General features: G+C 37.8%; 1 protein-coding gene across 13 annotated transcripts in view; it reads right to left on the bottom strand.

Annotated features, from left to right (window-relative positions):
- Window positions 1–3,628: 3,628 nt before the first annotated feature.
- The window catches only part of si:ch211-278a6.1 (SRC kinase signaling inhibitor 1), a 118,208-nt gene continuing 101,371 nt past the window's right edge, over window positions 3,629–20,465 (bottom strand). For 9 of the 13 annotated variants that reach the window (XM_038278264.1, XM_038278265.1, XM_038278257.1 and 6 more), the window contains 9 exons: window positions 20,236–20,383; window positions 19,392–19,698; window positions 18,105–18,366; window positions 17,856–17,995; window positions 17,556–17,708; window positions 16,997–17,122; window positions 15,131–15,958; window positions 12,406–12,540; window positions 3,629–4,898 (listed from right to left, as the gene is read on the bottom strand). In XM_038278264.1, the coding sequence (XP_038134192.1) occupies window positions 4,434–4,898; window positions 12,406–12,540; window positions 15,131–15,958; window positions 16,997–17,122; window positions 17,556–17,708; window positions 17,856–17,995; window positions 18,105–18,366; window positions 19,392–19,698; window positions 20,236–20,383 (2,564 nt within the window). In that variant the 3' untranslated portion in view covers window positions 3,629–4,433. Of the gene's footprint in view, window positions 5,266–12,405; window positions 12,541–15,130; window positions 15,959–16,996; window positions 17,123–17,555; window positions 17,709–17,855; window positions 17,996–18,104; window positions 18,367–19,391; window positions 19,699–20,235; window positions 20,384–20,465 lie in introns of all 13 variants that reach the window. The other 4 variants (XM_038278270.1, XM_038278269.1, XM_038278266.1 and 1 more) reach the window with 3 other exon arrangements.

Below are 20,465 nucleotides of genomic sequence, written 5' to 3'. Positions count from 1 at the left end.
TTATCCACATTCCTGCCATCTCAAGTCACATGCAAACAAATAAAACCAGGAGAAAAAATATAAATAAAGCCATATAACTCCCTTTAATCAAAGCAAGGCTTGTTTGTGAAGCCTTTGGACTCATGTCACAGTAAGTACTACATTTTCTGTGTTTCTGACCATCTCCAGTGTCGCTAACACCATTTATGTAGATCACAAACACAGAATGGCAGAATAAGGTGAGGAAAAAAGAAAAACACATGAAAAGTGACCCACACCTAAATGAAATGATAGTAGCAAAATAAGCCCCTACTAACAGGCACTGGTCCAGCCTCCTACACGTTAACATTAGGAGGCAAAGGTGCAGACAAGCTGGACGAGCATTTTCAGGGAAAAGCTTTTGAAATCCTCATAATTACAGAAAGTTTAACTCATTGTTCATAAAAGAAACTTTTACAATTTCAAAATCAACTTCAAAGTATATTACAGAGCCTAACAGTTATCTACACATATATTTTAAACAATATATAAAAATGCTCTGCATGTGAATAAATAATCTCAGTGTGAAATGTAATATCTCTCTGGATGAATTAAAAAAGAAAAATCTGTACAAAATGGTCACTAATATATAAATCAGAGGAGATGAGGACAATTTACAGTATCGAACTTAATCTAGACCTAAATATTTATATATATATTCACATTTTTTTCACAATTATATCATACACAACATCTCACTTAGATATATTTAAATATGTATATTTCTCCTATGTTTAGTTTCAAGTGTGCATGGGGTTTTATGATTGCCAGAGTGCTCAACATGCTTGAAGCCCCGCCCCCCCAAGCGTGTTGGAACTGCAGCCCACTAACACTTCCATTTAAGAAAAAAAATAAGTCCAGGAGACATTTTAACATGGTTCTCTGATTCTGCTTGGGCTAAACTACCACTTACTTCCTTCTGGCTGCTCACCAAATACAAAAACAGCAAATTTACCTCGAAAAGTTACAGCTTTAAGGGTTTTCCTTTCATTTGACTCAGTTTTTAACCCAGAGCTTAAATCTGCCTTGCAGACCAAAATGCATTAAGTATGGGGCTGTGAGTTTGCAGATTTGCACTGTCAAGACTTTAGGGGCTTTTTAGTCTGTATTCTGAAACTCTGTGCTTCAAGTGATTCTTTTCTTAAAAAAATAAAATAAAAACAACAAACAAAAAAAGAAATTTTCTAGATCCCTTTTGCGGTTAACAGTGCTATTCTGTCAGTGCTGCTGATATAATACTTAATGACAAGATCATTCAGGCACCAGGAAAAACCGTAGCAGGTCCTTGAAGACGTAGAGGCATTAGTAAGATAAAGGCAAAGAGCAATACGTTGGTAGGAGAGTGGGCATGCCAAATACACATTGCACATGTACAGAGCTAAATACCAACAGAAGTAAACTTAACCTCAAGTTAAATGACTTTAACAGATCGCACATACAAAGAGAAGGCAAAGTGAAACCAAAGGGGAACAAGCAGCAGATTACTGTCTCCAACTGTCAGACTCATTCTTTCACACCAGCACTCTCCATGGAGATGGGGCGAGTCAAAGCTGGCCTTATTAAACTAGCCTTCAAACTAATCCTTGCTCCTTACATCTCCTACTCTCTTTGCACACGTGTTAATCTCACAGCAAAAAAGAATCAGTTACTTTGAGTCATTCTGGAGAACAGCAGGGAAGTGTAACTTTCCGTTTAACCTTGTGAGCATATGAGGCAGCTTCCAGGCAAACATAGAGGGCCTGCATCCCCAGAACGGTCCATTATCAAGGATCTATAAATAAAAACTGTACCCCTGTGATATGATGTAAATAAACATTTGTCAAAGAAACACCAGGGCTTCTGAATAACATGTCACATCTAGTTTTGTGCTCATCAAAGTCAGTCCAGTTCATTAGGTGACATTTTTTAAAAATGTTGAGCCAGAGCAAAATAAGTAAACATAATTGTTGAAATTACAAATAATAAAGAATCTTAGATTGAGTTTAAAATAGCTTGTTGGCATTAGATATGTTGCCAGAGTAACCATTAGTGGAACTAATATGTTTTTGTTTTTTTTTGCAAACATTTCACATGTTGAATCTTTATTTAAAGTAATGATGGATTAATGACTGCACCAAGTAAACAGTTTTCTGTAAGACTGTGACAGACCAATTACAATCAGGACTCTTTCCTTCAGTTAGCATGATTTAAATTTCTGACATCGGTGTGCAAATGCCCAACAGGCCCATCTAAATGTATAATATCATGAAAAAGTGAATATGGTTCAGCAATTCCACGGAAATATGAAATTTAAGAAAAGTGTGTAATATATTTCAAATGTATAATTCTGTTAGTCTTGGTGTATTGCTTACAGCTAATTAAACAAAACCTAAAAAAGAAATAAATAACTCAGGGCACACATAAATGTTCTGCTACAGCAGATGATTCGGACTGGACAACTGCACACTGAACTAACTTACACAAAGAGAGCTTAGGACCAAAAAAAAAAAAAAACCCAGCCAGGTCAATTGTTCTCCTTGGCACAGATTAGAGGATCTGGATTTGATTGACTCATCCCAGATATGTCTTGTGAATATCTGTATAGCTCATAAATCATCTTTGCCTCTACACTTGTTTTAAAGCAGGTTTTCCGTCCAATCAATTTTCCATTAGTACTGTGTGCATAATAATGGCACTCTCTGAACAGCCAGATTTTGTGTCAGCAGTTTTTCCCATGACTGCAGGATTATAAAATGATCATAACATAAACATCTTTAAAATAAAAAAGAAAAATTTTTGTTGTTTTTTTTTCAACCATTGTAAGCCAAAATTAACAGAAATAATAGATTTTTTTCACACTGTGTTAATGTGTATCCTCTTTTAATGCGTTTCTCTACTTTAACTGAATGACTGAATTAATTATCTTACAGTATCATTCTAGCTTATTTCAATATACTTGTTTACTTACAGTTAACGCTAGTTCTAGGTTGAAAATTTCCATTTTTCTTTTCTGTCATTGCACGATTTTTTATATTTGAAAATTGCACTGCCTCCTAACCTATGTAATAATTAAGTTATTTAAGGGGTATCTTGTTATTTTGTTTTCAGGGGGGAAACTGTGCTTTCTCTACATATTTATGATGCCCTGATTCCCTCATAAGGGGGAATATATGATATATAAACCTGTGCTATTGAAAAGTTATTTTTAATACATATACAATTTTCACTAGAGTTAATGAAAACATATAAACTATGATAAAATCTGGGCGCTTTTTAAAGGAACATTAATATGATTCTTATGGGTGAAATATTCCAGTCACTGTGGTCCATTTCAACCCCAGGTGCATCATAACATATCTGGTCGTATAGGATTTAAAAGATAAAATAAAAACACACACATTATGTCAGTGCTGTACAGCTTAGCTTTACAGGTGCGTGCTTGAGTCTTTGGGATGGGTTTTGGATGTCAGAGCGACCTGCGAGATGCTACGGTGAAAACACCCTGATTGTCATAAACAACAAGTCACAACACTCATACAGTAAATCCACATGGGTTATACACAACCTCCTTTTCTAATTTTCTTTCTTTTAGTGTAATTTTGCAGAAATGTTCTGTATTAAACAGAGTTTCTTAGTGTCATGGCTGCTTAATGCAGTGTGCTTTCATGAATAATGCTGCAATATCCTTGTTTCCTTCGCTTTAAAGATGCCATAAATGCAATACCAGATGCAATGTTTTCATTTACAGAGATGCATACAAAGGTTTAAAATGCAACATTAAATTAGAACCCAGAGTAATGTGCAAAGGGGATGAACAATCATGTAAACTCTTATTGTGCACAAATGAAGGGAAAATATAGCACCGATTGGAAGTTTAAAAATGTGGCTGATGCAAAAAAGAAAAGAGTGTCCTTTTTGTACAAACAGCTCAAACCACATTCATCTCATCTGGCTTTTGTAAATATTTTCTGAGAAGAGCTTTTCTATCAGATTAGGCAGGTAAGAAAGAGCAACATCATCCTAAACATATAGAACTATCCGACTCACTCGGCTATTATTGCAACTCTATTTTCATAACCACAGTCTAGATATGAAAACGATACCACAAACAGCCCATGAAATGAGAACGTGTTCGACCACACTAACCTTGTAGCAGACAGCTGGTGGGAAAGGGAGGGTTGGCATGTTTGTGTGCATTCTGTTTGGGAATCTGGCAGTGGGACTGTGTGGGAGACCGTGGAACCAGACGAGAGAAGGACAATTGTCCAAGAAGAAAACTGAGAGAATTATGATGAACTCAGAGTCTGTTGCTTTCTACATCAGCACGAAAAAAAAGTGGATATAAGAAATCCTGAAAGAAAATATCTCGAAAAAAAGATTTTTTTCTATATAAAGATAATTTTGGATTTGTATTTGTCCATGTCCTCCTCCTTACATTAGGAGCTGTCACCATCCTTACGGCTGCTGAGCAGTTGGGGGCTGTCAGATCTTCCTCTGGTGGGTTTGACAACCATAGAGGAGAAGGTAAAGTTACCGAGCGGTGTGGGAGAGGAGGGAGACAGGGATGGAGTAGGGGTTGTGGGGGAAGAGGAGGATGTGGGGGTGGAGGACAAGCTATTGGGAAGAGAGGATGATGCTTTCTGCTCCCGGAGAAGGCGGCGTTGACGCAGAGCGGAGGACAGGAGCAGGGCTTCAGTGCACAGGCCAGAGGCTGACAGGCTTGCCAGTAGGGCTTTTGCTTGGCTGGAGGAGACTGTCAGGGAGGGTGCGGTCCCCTCGTGGGGGGACATTCTCAAGCCAGGTGCAAAGGCTGCAGAAGGAGAAGGCATCCGGCCTAAAAAAATACTTGCTTTCAGTCCAGACAGGTATGGTTCGGCGGTTCCCTTGTTGATCCCCAAGGCCTTGGAGTAGAGCAGGGACAAAAAGACAGAAAGGGGTGGAGGAGGAGCGCAAAGAGATGAGGTTTTCAGGGGGTTGAAATTATGAAAAATTGAAAAAGGTGTAAAGAAAATCCCTAAGATGGTTTGTGGCTGCAGTGCTACCTGCAGCATCATCCCGTCGGCATATTCAAACACACCTGTGCAAGCTTGCTTGCACAAAAAAACAAACATTCACACCCATCTAGAAGCATCATTTTGGATTGAATACTAATGATGTCAAAGGAGCTGGTTAAGTAAAGCAGGCAGACAAGAGTGCATCTCTTTAGTCACGTGAACAGGAGGTGGAGGAAGCTGAAGAGGCTGGGCGGGGACGGGTCGCTCACTGCTGTTGGGTTATAGGTGCAGCAGACATGCCAGTCAGGAGGTGAGGGGCAGCACAGGTTCACACAAGGGGATTGATGGAGTATCAGAAGAAAACATACAGTGGAGGGGAGGGGGAGTGAGAACAGGAGACAAACACAGGAGATTGTTATTTAGGTTGATATCAGCATGTGTGATGAAAGCCAATACAGAGGCTAGCATCTGTACATGATGACAGAACCACTGATCCCACTGATAAGGTGCAACAGTGACAGACAGAATATTACACTGTTGACTACTATTACTATAACATTTTTTTATGATGTTCATTCGTTGAAAAAAAAAAACAACATACTAAGATGAACATACAGAGCCACACCTTTATTTCTTTTAATAATGGAAGACTCAGCCAGTAGATGGCACTGTTTCAACAGAATGAAACTTGTGGGAAATAACATTTTCAAGATGACTGTTTCTCAGGCTCTGATGTGAATGTATGTGACAGACACCCTTTGCATGCTGTAGGAGCAAGACAAACACTCTTCAGAACACATATACTGGGACACAAAAAGTAAGTTTAGTCAGGAAAGTTTTGGCATTTTTGAAAAGAGCAAAGGGAAAGAAAATGTAAAAACTTTTGTTGTGTGAAATATATATAGCTGAAAGGTTTGCATTTACTCCAGTACAGTGTGCTAGGAACACTCTTCTCAAACCTGACTCATACTGTTATTCTGGTCTATGAGTTTTCCCTACTATAAACACACTGACAGATTCACACCCAAGAATAATATAACACCACTATCTCCACCTCTTCTCGTCACCTACAGCTGACCTGATTTAGTGCTGCAAATGGAGACTTGAAAGGTTTAACATATGACAGTGATCTTTGCATTGATCCCTTCATTTGTGGAAAAGCCAACATGGAGAAAAAGGAGCTTTGGTTGGTCCTCATGTCTGAAATGCTTTAGTAAAAATATAAGGAGCTTATAAGGGAAAAGAGCCTCAGTTAATGTTGCATCCTGGGATGTTAAACCTTTTAAAATAACTTATTTTTTCTAGATAAATAATCCCACCTTAAAACTCTCCCATTATTTTAGTGTGTTTATTCAGTTGGGGGGAAAAAATTAAGAGAAATTTGGTTCTTGCGGCATCAAGTACTTCAGAACATAGAGATCTTTCCTCTTTGCAAATTATTTCTAGATAATCTAGAGTCCTGAGTATCCTGTTATTCCCTCTCCTATGAAGTTTACGCTGCAAGTTTTCTGAATTGATTTAGTTCAGGGGACTAAGATGGCCGACACGGATCTGGCCGTTTTGCATCATCATGCAAATCATGTACTGAGTATCTATTTTAATTTTTCTTAGGTAGACTTTCATGGTTTTTATTTCAATGTCCCGGATTTGTAAGTGTTTATAAAACCTTGAATGCAGTTTTCCGGCCCACAGCATCACAGGTCCTCCAACATCTACATATTCATCCTTTGCTTTATGTCGGATACGGACAAGTGTATTCAAAATGTTAGCCTAACCTGTTTTAAGCCCATGGTTCAAAATGTCTTTGTTAGTGTTCCCAACAACATATTTGGAGTTATCTAATAAAAAGCTCTGAAAACCCTTTTTTTTTTTTTTTTACCAACTTTCCCATCTTCTTTATTTACCTAAGTTTCATTTTTAGGAGTACTTTGTGTTCCATCACATGCATTAAATCCCAGGGAAGCAGGGAGGGATGGACTACTAACTGATGATCCTTAAAAGCTCAGATAATTTTAAAAAGAGTGAATTTGAATAACAAAAATAGTTCACATTCCTTACGTTAGATAAAATTGTTATACACCAATATATGCAACAGCAGTAATTTTAAAGGCTTTTTTCAAATCGGTGTTGGGAACCATTAGAAAGGGTGCTTTTAACCCCTTGAACCCTACGGACCCACCGGCGGGTCCAGCTGCTACATGACCTCGTAGTTTACCAAACCCCCAGTATTGATGTAAAAAACATATTTGGCACAGTTTGGTGACATTTATGGATAAATGTGCCAAAATGGCCTCTCCGCCTAAGAAATTTCTCACTAATACCATTCTAAAATAAATATGATTAATCTGATTGAGTCCAAATTTGGTATATTTTTACACAACATTTAGATTTGAAAGTCTGTACTACTTTTTTGTGCTATAAATAATATTTTGGTAGTGTTTTGCAATGTTTATTTCAAAGAAAAGTTTGGCGAGGTTCAAAAAATGCAAAATATTTTGTATTTTGTCCCTAATATTTCAGGCAGGGTCAAAGCTACAATGGTGCTGACACCAGAAAACCATTCTATGACATCTTACCTTTAAAGACGTACCAAAAGTTTCTTCTTAAATCTAATAGCTTTGAGGCTATAAGTTATTTACTTTTGTGTGTTTTTGTCAGGCAGAAATTTATTTATACCCCCTTAGGGTGTAAGAGGCTAAACATTTTAGCATATTTGTTGTAGGTAATACAACTAGAAATTGTTTTAGTTGGTACTGATTTGTAATTTTAACTGTAAACAACATTTAAAATGCAAATTTTGAACTACTGCAAAATGATACCCTTTAAAAATTAAAATAACTTTTTGTCTTTTTTCTCATATTTTGCTTTCTATCATAGATAAATAAAGAAATCAAGCTAAGCTTAATAAAAACTGTTGCCATAGAAATCCAGTTTGACATTTACCATGTAGTGCGTCATTTCATCAGCTCCTAGTAATCAACTCGTCCATGCACAGATGTTTTTTTTATTGAGTTAAAATTTTGATAGACAGATTTACCTCAGAGGGTTGCTCTACAGAGAGGAAAAAAGTGAAGAAGAAAATAATTCAGGTTTAAATGAAAATACAGCCTCATACAGCTGCAGTACTTTAATAAATATGGTGCATCATTTTCCTCAACAAAGCTTTGTGCTCCCTTAATGCAACAATCCTTACTTTATCCTCAGACTGCTTTGTGTTTCAGTACAAAAAAAAATCAGTAATTAATAGTCCGTCACAGTGTATTTTTTTTCCTTCCCTGGTTTAAATAAATTTTCTCCTTATTTCTTTTATTATTGAAAATGTATTTCTTGCCTACTTGTATGTAAACTGCTGCAGCTCCATTTCTTCTCCTCTGACTGTTTGAGGGTCTGAAGCCCTCTGAGGATATTGCTTTCACACACCCGGAGGAATAGCTGTTTTGAACAGTTTGTGCACAAAATAGACTGTGCAGCGTCAGAGTCATTCTGAAATAATGGGATTAATTTCCCTTTCATTTGACCATTGTAAGCATCTACTCAGCCTTCAAATTTCAGGGAATGAACAGAACCAACAAAGGGTGGTGAAAAGGGGAAAAAAGGGAGACATGGATAAATTGCAGAGTACAGGAAGCAGAGAAAGGGGAAAATGACATAAAGGGGGAAAAACGTAAAAAGATTTAATGACAGAAAGTGAGATGCCCTCTTCATATTAAATCATCTGTGATTGCCAGGGACTGGAGTGGCGGTTATAATGGCACCACAGCGGTTCTTCCCAATCTTCCCTCAGTCTGAGGAGACCAAAGCCTCATTACTTTGCCATCTCCCAAATCTCTCCCTCTCTTTCTCAGCCAAACACGCTCATTTCTCTGCAATCTAAAAAACTTACTATGAGTCTGAAAGTGCTCTAGGTTATGAAGGTTTAGGTGCACTTCACTGCGTCTGTTATTTTTCAAATTACATCGACATTAAGCTTTTCTTGCCCCTGTGCATTGGCAAGAATCTTCTCCTGGCTTTGCTCGACCGACATGCTTCAGCAGTTTAATTTCCTTGCCTCTGGAGACCATCTAGCATCCTTATGTTCAGCCTTTTACTTTACATCACCTCTTTAAATGCTAACAAGTTAAATACGAAAACGAAAAACCCTGTAGGGCCAACTATTGAGCAACGTATGGGGAACATATTAATATTAAGAGCTTTATAAGGGTATAAAAAATCCTCTTCTACTCTTATTGTTTTCACCCCTTCATAGCAGCCCAGCAGTGGTAGAAACTGTGGCACTGTAGAAAATGTCTTTAGTTATTTGGCTAAAGTTGAAAGGCAGATTATGAAACTCATTCAATAAGTACCTAAGATGTTTGTGTCTTTGAGTAAAGGATGTTTTTTATTTTCTTCAACCAAAGGGGACCAGTTGACAAAGAAAAGACACTAGATCAGAACAAACTTTATGAAAATCTTGAATTTCTTTGCCAAATAGCGTTCTTGGTCTAATATGTTTCCCAAAACATCTAAATGACTTAGAGAAAGTTACTGAGATCAGTTGGGAAAAATAAAAGTTCTTTAAAGGAGAGAAAAAAAAATTATTCTTTATATAAAGACAATATGTGGTCAACTACTTTTAAAGTACTAGGAAGCACCTTCTTCTCTCAGCATTAATTCTGACGAATGGCATTCCATCACAACAACGTCCAAGAAAATACAGCCAAAAAAACGAAGGAATATCTAGAAGTGTGTAATAAAATAGCAGGTTCGGATCTGAGGGTCCAAATCTCTCTAGAAAAGTGAACAAAGCTGGTTAAAAAGTGTTTTTGCGGCACCTAAAAACACTGGCTTCACCATAAAGTACTAAGTCATGTTTTATTAGAACAGTCATGTCCAAAGTCGGTCTTTGAGGGCCGCCATCCTGCAGGTTTTACAGCTTTTCCTGCACAGTTGGTTTTAGTGTTGCACCAATACCGATACCAGTATTGGGCCGGGCACGATGCACTAAAATAGAGGTATCGACATCGGCGATGCCGACAAATAAAGCATCCATAATATTTTGAGAGCCAAAAGTTTATTCAACTATTGTCACCCATTCCAGGAGTTCTATTGGATTCACTTTGTATTAATCTTTTTTCTGCTTCTCAAAGGTAGGCAGCAGCTTGACAAAGCCATGATGGCAAGTATTTTACATCCAAGTAGTATGCAGTTCTTCATATATACACATACACATCAATTTCAAACAGATGGTATTGGTACGGTATCGGTATCGGCCAATACTGCACAGCCAGGTATCTGGTATCGGTATCGGGGGCCCAAAAAAATGGCATTGGCGCAACACTAGTTGATTTCCATTGACAGCTGATAACCAGGGATTTTCTGAACTACAATCACTGAATCAGCTGTGATGAAGCTGAAAAATATTGATAACCTATAGGACACCACCCTCGAGGACAGATTTTGGACTGTACTAGAATTGCAGTTATAGTTTCCTTTTTTAATTTTGGTCCTATTTAAAATTTTTATATCATAATACATCTAAGGCTGCAAGTATCGATTATTTTGATAATAAATTGGACAATTTTTTTTTTAATTATGTGATTAATAATCAGATAGCCAAAGGTTTCTTAAAGAAGATTATATACAGAATAAAACCAGGGGAAACTAAAACTTTTTGACTTGAGGAGTTCTGGATAGAGCGTATTGTGAGAGGAGAAAGGTTTGTTTTTTAATCTTAAATAATAATAAAAAAATATTTATATATTCTTTAACAATTTTGTTAAAAATACTGCTGTAATTGGGTTTAGAATCCATACTCCAGTTAATGATTGATGATTACTGAATTAGTTGACGATTATTTCAATAATCCATTATTCACAATTAATCCAATTTTATCCCTAAATACAACATTAATAGAAATAAATTTAAACATGTAAACTCAAAATGCAGTTTTGATATGATTTTATTAGAGAGAAGACTTCGAAACTACCCTGGATCTACCTTAATAGGCCGATAAAATTGTCCTTAATAATAATCCAGGAAGCCGATTAATATTTCAGAACGACATCTGAGACATTGTAAACCTGTTTATTTTTCGCAGTCAAGATCAAAGTTCATGACTGAACAACAACAGAAAGTCTGGACGTGGACTAGCAGAACATATATGGGACGGTTCCAACTCCGGGACCACATTTACCAAAACCCCTTTATGATTCTCAATAAACTAAGGAAAAGCAGAACTCTTTGGAACTAGATCTGCACATAAACTAACACCGAATTTCAGAAAGAGAACATTACACCTGTAGACAAGTGGTAGTGTCATGGTCTGGGGCTGCCTTGCTGCATCAACACCTGGATGACCTGCCCCGATCTATAGAACCATAAACTCTGCTCTTTATTGCTCTGTAAGCAAAACGTCTAGCTAGCAGTTTTTGTGCTTGCATTTACTTGCCCTAAAACAGTCAGCTCATGGTACCCCTAATTAGAATGAAGTAACAGTCACCCAAATGTATCCACAGATATGCATATGACTTATTGCCATTTATAGCAACTCGATGCCACTTAGGGTGACAGCCAATTATTAGAGTTAGGAGTTCATTACTTATTTTTCACACAAGGCTGGGCTGCTTTTGATGGATTTTCCCTTTAATAAATGAAAGCTTCATTTGGAAATTAAAGAAATCTGTTAGCAGGCAAATCCTTTTTTTAATGATACTGTATGTGTTTCACTGATGTGTTAAACAATGTACAACTTTCATAATATGTGTTTTCTTTGGGGTTTTGGTTGAAAATCTGTTTCTGTTGTTAATAATAAGAACTATTCGTTGAGTTTTGATTAAAAAGTCAGACATTAAGAAATTTGAATATATATATATATATATATATATATATATATATATATATATATATATATATATATATATATATATATCCCAATATGTAAATAATAATGTATTTCATCCAGCAACTCTGTCAGATAATCGGCAGTACAGCAGTCTTGAACATTTATTCAATTTCACCAAAAAGTGGCTTTTAAATCATCTAATCCCCGTAAAAACTATCATATAAAGTCATATCCTCTATAGGGTGAAGGATGCCACGGCGACATGCAACAGTTAAGTAGAGATGATGAAATGATTATTAAGAAACTAGGACAAGATATATTTAATCCTGTAAAGTAAATTAAGCAATGGTTTTCAGAAATATATGCCCAAATTATTTAAAATAAAACTTTAAAAGACTTTATCAAGTTGTGTAGAGAAGTTCTAGTTAATACCAACATCCTTAAATTTGTCTTTAAAAGGCTTTTAATTCTAATTTTTAGTTTGAAAGTAATCCATATGACAAATGCTTGTAGGCTGTTATGATGAAGCTCAGATGATGACTTTGACAGATCACACATTGTTTACTCTTATCAGAGCTAATTGTAAACTGTTACCTGTTGGAGGCTCTGTGCCTTCTGTAAATCCTCCTTCTTGCCACTTTTAGTCTTCTCTGTGCTGTTCTGCTGCAGATGCTTCAGTTTTGAGGCAGCTGAGGAATGAACTTTTCCTATGCTGGGATTATTCCCTCCCTGAGAGAAAAACAACAGAGAGGAAAAAATAGAACAGAGAATAGATTAAATATGGAGCCCCTCAATCTACAGCTCACTTTCCCTCTAGAGTATCTTCAACTTCTACCACAAATCAAGATTTACATAATAAAAGGTGAACTAAACAATACAAGCCAGTCTAAAAAGAATGCAAAGCTTTTTTTTATAGATATAAGAAGATACCTGGTATAAAAGTAAAAGTGTGAACCTGACTAAAATTCACCCTCCATCCACAGAGAATGAGGTGTTGCACTAAAAAAGACACTACGTGATATAGCTTCACAGCAAGAGCCCCAAACCACTGAGCTTAATGACCTTTCCCACTGAGCTACTCAATCCACCGCCTCTAATAAAAACAAAAGGAAATACACATTCAGCTACATTTCCATCAAGCTGTGGCTCTTCTGCACATAAAGTCAACCAAAAAAAGATTAAAGTGCCTACCAAATACCTTGAACTTTTTAAATTACCCTGACTGTAAAACCGCCAACTGCTAACCCAGCAAAACAGATTAATTCTTCTAATTCATTTTGAATTAGAACTCAGGTGAACTTCCATGAAGTTGACGAACTTCTAATTCAAATTCATTTTGAATTAGAAGGAAAATTATGTTCCAAATATATCGTAAAAATATGAATCTGAAAAGTGTGGCATCCATTTATTTTCAGCTCCCTGCTGATAAAACCTTACATAAAATCTTTCTGTGGAAGGCGAGCAACAAATCCTGATGGAGTGTGTCTGCGAGCTTTGCAAATCAGGATAATTAAAATGTAACCTACTCTTTCTGCAAAATAAATAAAGCTGGAAAAATTGATTAAATGCATCTTTGATCAGATTTATTTTCTGAGCTTAGTCAGTCCATGTCAGTTAATTTTCTTTTTTGGTTTGGAAAAAAGCAGCTCCACATTATGATGCTTTCACCACCATGTTTTATTCTGGAAATTGGGCAACCATAGTGACATAGAAAGAGTTTGTTTTTCTTGACACCATTATGTGTTTAGACCACAAATCAACATTTCTGACTGTATGATCATTTCTGATTTTGACTGTATGATCTGGTTGAACTGTAAAGTGCCTTGAGATGACCTGTGTTGTGAATTTGGCGCTATATAAATAAACTGAATTGAATTGAATTGAATTTCTGTTGCTTCTGTGAAGAGTACCTTGTTTTACCCCTGCTTTATGTACCTTAACTTATCCCCGACCTGTGATAATGTTCTTAAACATCTGGGGCCTTTACAAATCAGCAATGAAATGGAGAGCAGTTTTTATTTAAGGATTTTATATAAGCATATCAGTACCAAAGACAGGAGGAATACAAATGCATGACACACCTTTCAAGTTCAAATTTGTAGAAATGTTAAAAACATTCATACATTCCTTTCACTTTATTGAACTAGGCCTATATTCTTGTTTTTGTTCTGACATAAAAAAAAATGGATCAAGAGGTATGAAGACTCTAGATTAGCAAACGACAGATAAGCGTATTAAACTTATTGTTTAATGTAAAAACCCAGTAAATCTTCCATCTGTTTTGTAAAGCCTTGTCGTTTTTGGGGGGACTGTGAACCACAATTGGACAAGAAAAGAGACTTCTTGTCTGAATTTAGTTTGCAGCACATTTTGGACCATAGTAGGAAGAAGGGTCGGTTGAAATGATGGTGATTGAAGCTGGAGTGATGAAATAATGTGTGAAGACTCTGTAATCCTCAGCCATTCCCACAGGAACGCTCCATGGCTCCACATCAGAGGGCTGAAACTCAGTATGACAGCGACTGTCAAGTATTACAGTGGGAGGATGCATTCCAGGCCAGAGTCAATACTACGCAAACTGTCATGTCATCGCGACAAGAAGACAGCTGATTAGGAATGCTTTAAACATTTTGCTAATTGCTAAGCTTTTGTTGCTTTGCGGTCAACTAAAGGTGAGATGAAAAGGGGCTTCTCATTATATCTGAAGCACTGTAGATTGTTACATCGCCAAAAAGTCTGACTCCTCTCCACAATAACAATAATAAACAACCCTAGTAAGAAAAACCCTAAGTAACAGTACAAAACAATCTTATTGCATGTGTAGTAGAATGCTTTAATAATGCATTTAGTAAAATGTAAAATATACCCTAAAGGTTGGTTAAAAATTCAAACGATGGTATTGTTAACTGTTTTCCTGGAGGCTGAGGAAGCTAATTTCATGGAGAGCTGATAAGCAAAAAATATATTTGAAAAAAATCTTAGAAATAACACTGTTCAGCCATTATCTTTGCATATATTTAACAGGAGACGGAATGAGCGACTGTCGGAATAGATTGGTAGGAAATAATCACTGAAACTGGGCTCAGAAGGAGAGCAGCTCCAGATTGAAGCACAGAATATAGAAAAAGATAAGGAGTCTGTTGTCTGTCGCCTGTATATGCATTTGATCTTATATAAATTGGATGTAGAAACGCTCAGGGAGCAGACATCAGAGGCTTGAAAGGGAAGTTCCAGTTTTCATCTGCAGAGAAGAAGGAAAAATAGAGCAAGCTACTTGAGGAGCGGGAGATTAATACAGCAGCAGCAACAAATATTGAACCTGAATTGATGCCGGTTTGGGTGGAACCGGTGGCCTCTTGGTCTCCGACTTCAGACTCCCAGTCCGCTTGGCTGGAACGCTCATGAGGGCCACCTCTGTCTCTGTGTAGAGCCCTTCTGTCATAGAGTGACCACTGATCTCTATTACAGTGTTCTCCAGCTCTCGGATGGTCTCCTCCAAACTGTCCAGTCTTTGGTAGGTGCTCAGTCGGAGCTCCTGGGTGATTCTCCTTTGACTGGATAAATCCCAATTACAGGGCTCCATCCTAACTTCATCTGCATGTTGAAATGTTAGCACATCCTCCCCTGTCTCAATCCCTTTCCTTAGAGCCTCCATGAAAGGGGGCTGCTGTAGGGATTGATGGGAGGATCTTAATCTCCTTTGGGGGGTTGGATTGGATGACTCCAGAAGGGAATAAAGCAGTCTGTATGTATCTTTAAGACTATTTCCCTTTCTGAAATGCATTAGAACAGGCCGTTCATCCAGCTCTGCTACAGAAACCTCTTCAATCTGCGCTGAGATATTTAAAGTTTTATGTACTATATTCTTCAGTTCCTGAGCTTCGTGAGGTAACACCCATCTCATCTCCAGGTCTGTGAGAAGCAGGTATATATCTTGGTCCTGTTGGGAACCAGGTTTACTTCTTTCTGTAGGCGTTCCCCTTAAAATATCTTTTTTCTGGACCATATGTTGATCCCTGGAATTGTGCGTTGGATTATTTTGTGCAGGGTAATTTGCTAAATCTCTGACAGGATTTTCTGCAGCAGTGAGTGAGTCTGGCAAACACTCTGTCAACAGGATGTGGGGGATCGCAGAAAAGTTCCTTCCCTATAAATAAAAAAAGCACTTTCTGCATAAATATAGACACATGAACTAGTTAAACTTCTAGCAAAACTGTAATCCAAACTGTACAAACGTGAAAGTTATGAAGGAAAGGCACATTTTTTATGCACATGTATGTATTTATAGATTAGGAGCATACATGTGTGATTAGGTTTGAGACCCTATGCATGCATGGAAAAACAGGTAAAACACAGAATAAGCTTGTTTGCTCTAAATCCAATCATAGCAAATATAGAAGGTTGCTGTAAACAGAAAACTTAGACTCCATCCCTTTGTGTATAATTACATTTTTAACTTTCTTCCCACCTTTCTTATACAAAGTGTTTGAAAGTCATGCAGCCCATTCAGCTGCTAAGAACTCCCTCTGCATTTAGCTGAATAAAATAATCTCTTTTATCGTATTTGCTATGCATACAAAGTGAAAAATGCAATCAAAATATACATTTTATTTTATTTAAGTGCCTGTTTTAAAAAAATACTGGTTCTACATTAACTGGAAGCACCAAAATGTTGTCTATCTGTGCTGGATGCACAGATAAAGCAATCATTCTCTTCTACTTTTTGAACAGCCTCTCCCATCCATTTAAAGTTCTTTAAGGTCCTCTCTTAATCCCTCTTACAAACAAATCTGTTCTTGCAAACACGTTCTTGCATGAGGCCCACTAACCTTAGTTTGGGTGTTATACAGTATTATTTTGTAACACAAATATGTGATTTCTTAAGATAAACTATGGGACAACCTGGTAAATACCATTAGTGAACGGTCATGCATAATAATAAGTTATCCCTCTAATGGAAAGAATGCCTTTGCAAAATGTTTCTTTTTTGTCCCTATAATAAAATCTGCAAGTAAATAAATGTCAAAAAGAGGTCGGCAGCAGTTGTGTAGCCATGAGGCTTAAATCAAGCATTTTGAAAGTCCATGCGGTCAAAAACAGAGAAGTAGTTACAGTGAAGGTAGTTAAGAAGTAAAAGAGACGCAAGGGAACAATCCAGACTGCTCCTGGTCAGCCAGAGTGTTACCTCAGAAGAGGCCTCAGGAGGTGACAGGTGTAGCCTGGAGGGGGAAGGGATTTTCCTGATGTGTGGGCTAGCAGGGAGAAAAAGCGAAGTGGGGCGAGAGAGCCTGACTGGGGCTCTCTCAAACAGCTGGGGAGGCAAAACGAAGGTTAAGCAAATGTCAAGGAAACAAAACAACAGCCACTGACAAATCCAATTCAGTTATTATTGAGAGTTTGTTGCTTCATATTTTCTGGCAGGCCATCTTAAACACAGAACACACAGCTCTCAGGGTCCATCTGTCGACCTGTTAGTTCTGGGTTATGTGTGTGCGACTGAGCATTATGCGATCTTTGGGCTTTCTTGGTGCCAGGGGCAAGGGGGGCATATGGCACCTGCTGCTTGAACATGTGGTAATGATGATGAGCGTATCGCCCTTTGAGTGTGTATGTGCTCTTGGAATCCACTGACGCATTGTGGAAGGAACATTTATAACTATAAAGTGCAGTTTTTGCCATCAGTCGGCCAACATTATTACCATCATAATGTAACTCAATTGATGTGCAGTCCATGTTTCATTTACCTCAAGTTCAGCAGCAATTTTTTCCTCCTCTCCTTGCTCCTTCTCTCCGGAGGCTAGCGTGGGGGGTGTAGATGCAGGACGAGGGTTTTCAGACATGGTCCTCCTCAGTTTCGTGTGTGGCTTTTGGGTGTCATTCTCTTCGGATTCGGATTTCTAAGAAAACAAAATGATTAAACATGATCTAAAGCCACATGTCTGGAAAGGGTTTGTTCACCCAAAACATTCAACAAACCACCAGTTTTCATGAATTTGCAGAACATTTTGAGGAACGATTCTGCTGATTTGTAGATCGTTTGGCACCTTTATGCTTTTTCCAGGAATTAAGGGCTCTCCACTGCGAGAAGTCACACCTGGAGACGAAGGGAAACTACGTCTAGGTGGAGGAGGGGGAGGAGACTTGGAGGGTTTTTCTGTGCGATACCGTGGTACTGTCAACTCATCTGGGAAAATATAAAAAAAATAAAAGAAACAAAACAAGATGCTGAAAGTTTTACAAAAATGGGTCAGAATGGTTTAAATGTGACCAAAGATTATGACTTCCTGACTTACCAGAGCCACGCCTGGACCCCCCCTCTTTAGCTGAAAGCTTGTTTTGTGGCTTGCTAGAGCGGTGCTCCGTTGTTGTCGCCCCACTCTGAGGGGTCTGGGCCGATGGGGTGTTGGAGGAGGGCTTGATCTGCTTGGCAGCAAAGTCCAGGTCTGGAATAGCCTTCATCAGTTCAGCTTGGGTCTCCTCCAGCAAGCGGTTGATGTCCTGAGCACTGTACTGTGTAAGACTGGCACGCTTTTCCTCCCAGTCCCGCTCTGCTGCCTGCAAAGTGAAGGATAGCAACCAGTATGGCGGTGTCACATCAGATTAGGACTGCCAGATGGCAATCAGTTCTCCAAGTCTTTCTGGATTCCAGGAATTGGGTAAAGCTCATTTGAGTGTGAAGACAACTCTGCAGCTACTGCAATCTTGGTATTTGCCAAAGAGTTATTTTTCGGGGGTTTTTTTGTTAGTTTTTTTGCAGAATCATTGTTTTTCCAATCAAATTGCAAATATAAGCATGTGCAACCAAGATAACAAATAAACCTGTCTCAATAAATATCATAATTTGTACTAATAGTTGTTCAACCAAAACTTTTTTTTTTTTTTTTACGTGTCACTTAAAAAAGATTTTTAAAAAATGCTGAAAATGATTAGGTTTACTCCGAAATTATCAGTATTATCATCTGCAGCATAAGAGGTATTTTCTGTTCAATATTGTACAATATTTTAACCTGGCACATAGCATATCTTAGCGTGTGTAGTCTAAAAGAATCAAATTCCTAAATATTTGTGATGTCCTACTAATCAATGTGAAATGATAAACCAAGGGTGTAGTTGCAAGTAGGTTTAGGTGCCCTTAACTACAGGAAAATAACATGCCAAGATCTAAGGGTCACAGCATGTCTTTCATATTTCTTCTCAACCTCATCAACACTGAATGCGGCAAAATTATTCTTTAACAACATGAAAAGTACATATTTGGATTCAAATTAACCCCTAACAACTCAAGGCTTTGGTATATCCTAATCAACCTATTTTTATGAGGAAGTTTGAGGTGTGGGTGCTTTTTACCCTCCTGGAATGTTATCCTTGCTTTAAGGTGCAGATATGTATGTATTTATTTATTGGAAAGTTAAATTCAGCTGTTGCTGTCTTTTGTGTTGTTGAGTATTATTATGACCCCATATGCATAGTAGTCTCTGTGTCAAAATTATTAGGGTATATTAGCTTAATTGTAGCACTACTAGTATAGTGGGGGTAGGTAGGTTAAAGCATTTCTTTTTTTAAATAAAAATTAGTCTTACTAGTCGGACTTCCATTGACAAAGCTTTGTCAGCGGCAGCACGGCGCTCCAGTTCCTCAAGGGCTTTTCCTTTGTGGGGAATAGGAGGATGATTGTCCTTGTGAGAACCGGACGGGTTTCCGAGACCACGGCTGAGGCTGGAGTGCGGACTCCAGTTAGACAGGCTGTTACCTCCTCCAATATCATTGATGGTTAATGGAGGGCTGCTGGGGATGTCAAAGCCTGAAAACTTTTGTAAGTCATCATTGTGCTTTGCTGAGGGATTTGAAAAGTTGTCCTGCTTTTTCCAAACCCCATCATTTGCTTGCCTGGAAAAACAAAGAAGAAAAAAAACTAATCGGCCGAGTTTATGAAACGCTCGTCTAATTTTGAGAGGGAAAAAGATTAAAACCGAATAATTAAGACTATAATGAAGCTTTTTAGGACTAAACCTGATAAGAAAGTCTCCAGTTTCACTACTCACTAAATCACAAAGCATATTTATGTGACTGAAAATAGCTTTAAATAAATTATCAGGTTGACTTTGTGATTAGAGAATGTTTTTTTGTTTTTTTTCCTTTCAGTGTTTGGAGCAATACTGCTTCAAAACAAATGAATATCAGTGGAACCCATTTAAAACATCCCTATCTGCATTTGGTGACATGAAAAGTACTTGACTTCTCAAATATTTATTCTGGTTTAGATCATTAAAGAAATGTCAATATCTGATAAAAGTGTCGTTAAAACATTTGAATGTCAACCTATAGAAATCTAAAAGAGAGGGAAAGCACTTTTTAACATCACTGTATAAGCTGCTCTTCCATCGAGCGTGAGTCTAAAGCCCCCAAATGTGCTGGTGTCCATACTTGCGCATTGTGGCGAGGGTGTCGGTTATAGACTTGCAGCGTTTTAACAGGGCATCAAGTCTGTGTGGCTCTTCTTTAAGGAATTTCACAGCTTCGACCTCCACCCGCAGCACCACCCGCATCTTGCTCTGCAGGCTCGGGAATTGATCTGCAGGAGAAAAGCGGAGGTGGGACACAAAGCAGCCATGCTTTTATCAACCAACCACCTCCTAAGGATGCTGAAAGTCTTT

Source organism: Cyprinodon tularosa, unplaced genomic scaffold (genome assembly GCF_016077235.1).
Source record: "Cyprinodon tularosa strain WSP-4 unplaced genomic scaffold, ASM1607723v1 ctg14, whole genome shotgun sequence".
NCBI classification, from domain to species: domain Eukaryota; kingdom Metazoa; phylum Chordata; class Actinopteri; order Cyprinodontiformes; family Cyprinodontidae; genus Cyprinodon; species Cyprinodon tularosa.
The sequence above is the reverse complement of the archived record's forward strand: the minus strand, read 5'-3'. Positions and strand labels throughout refer to the sequence as shown.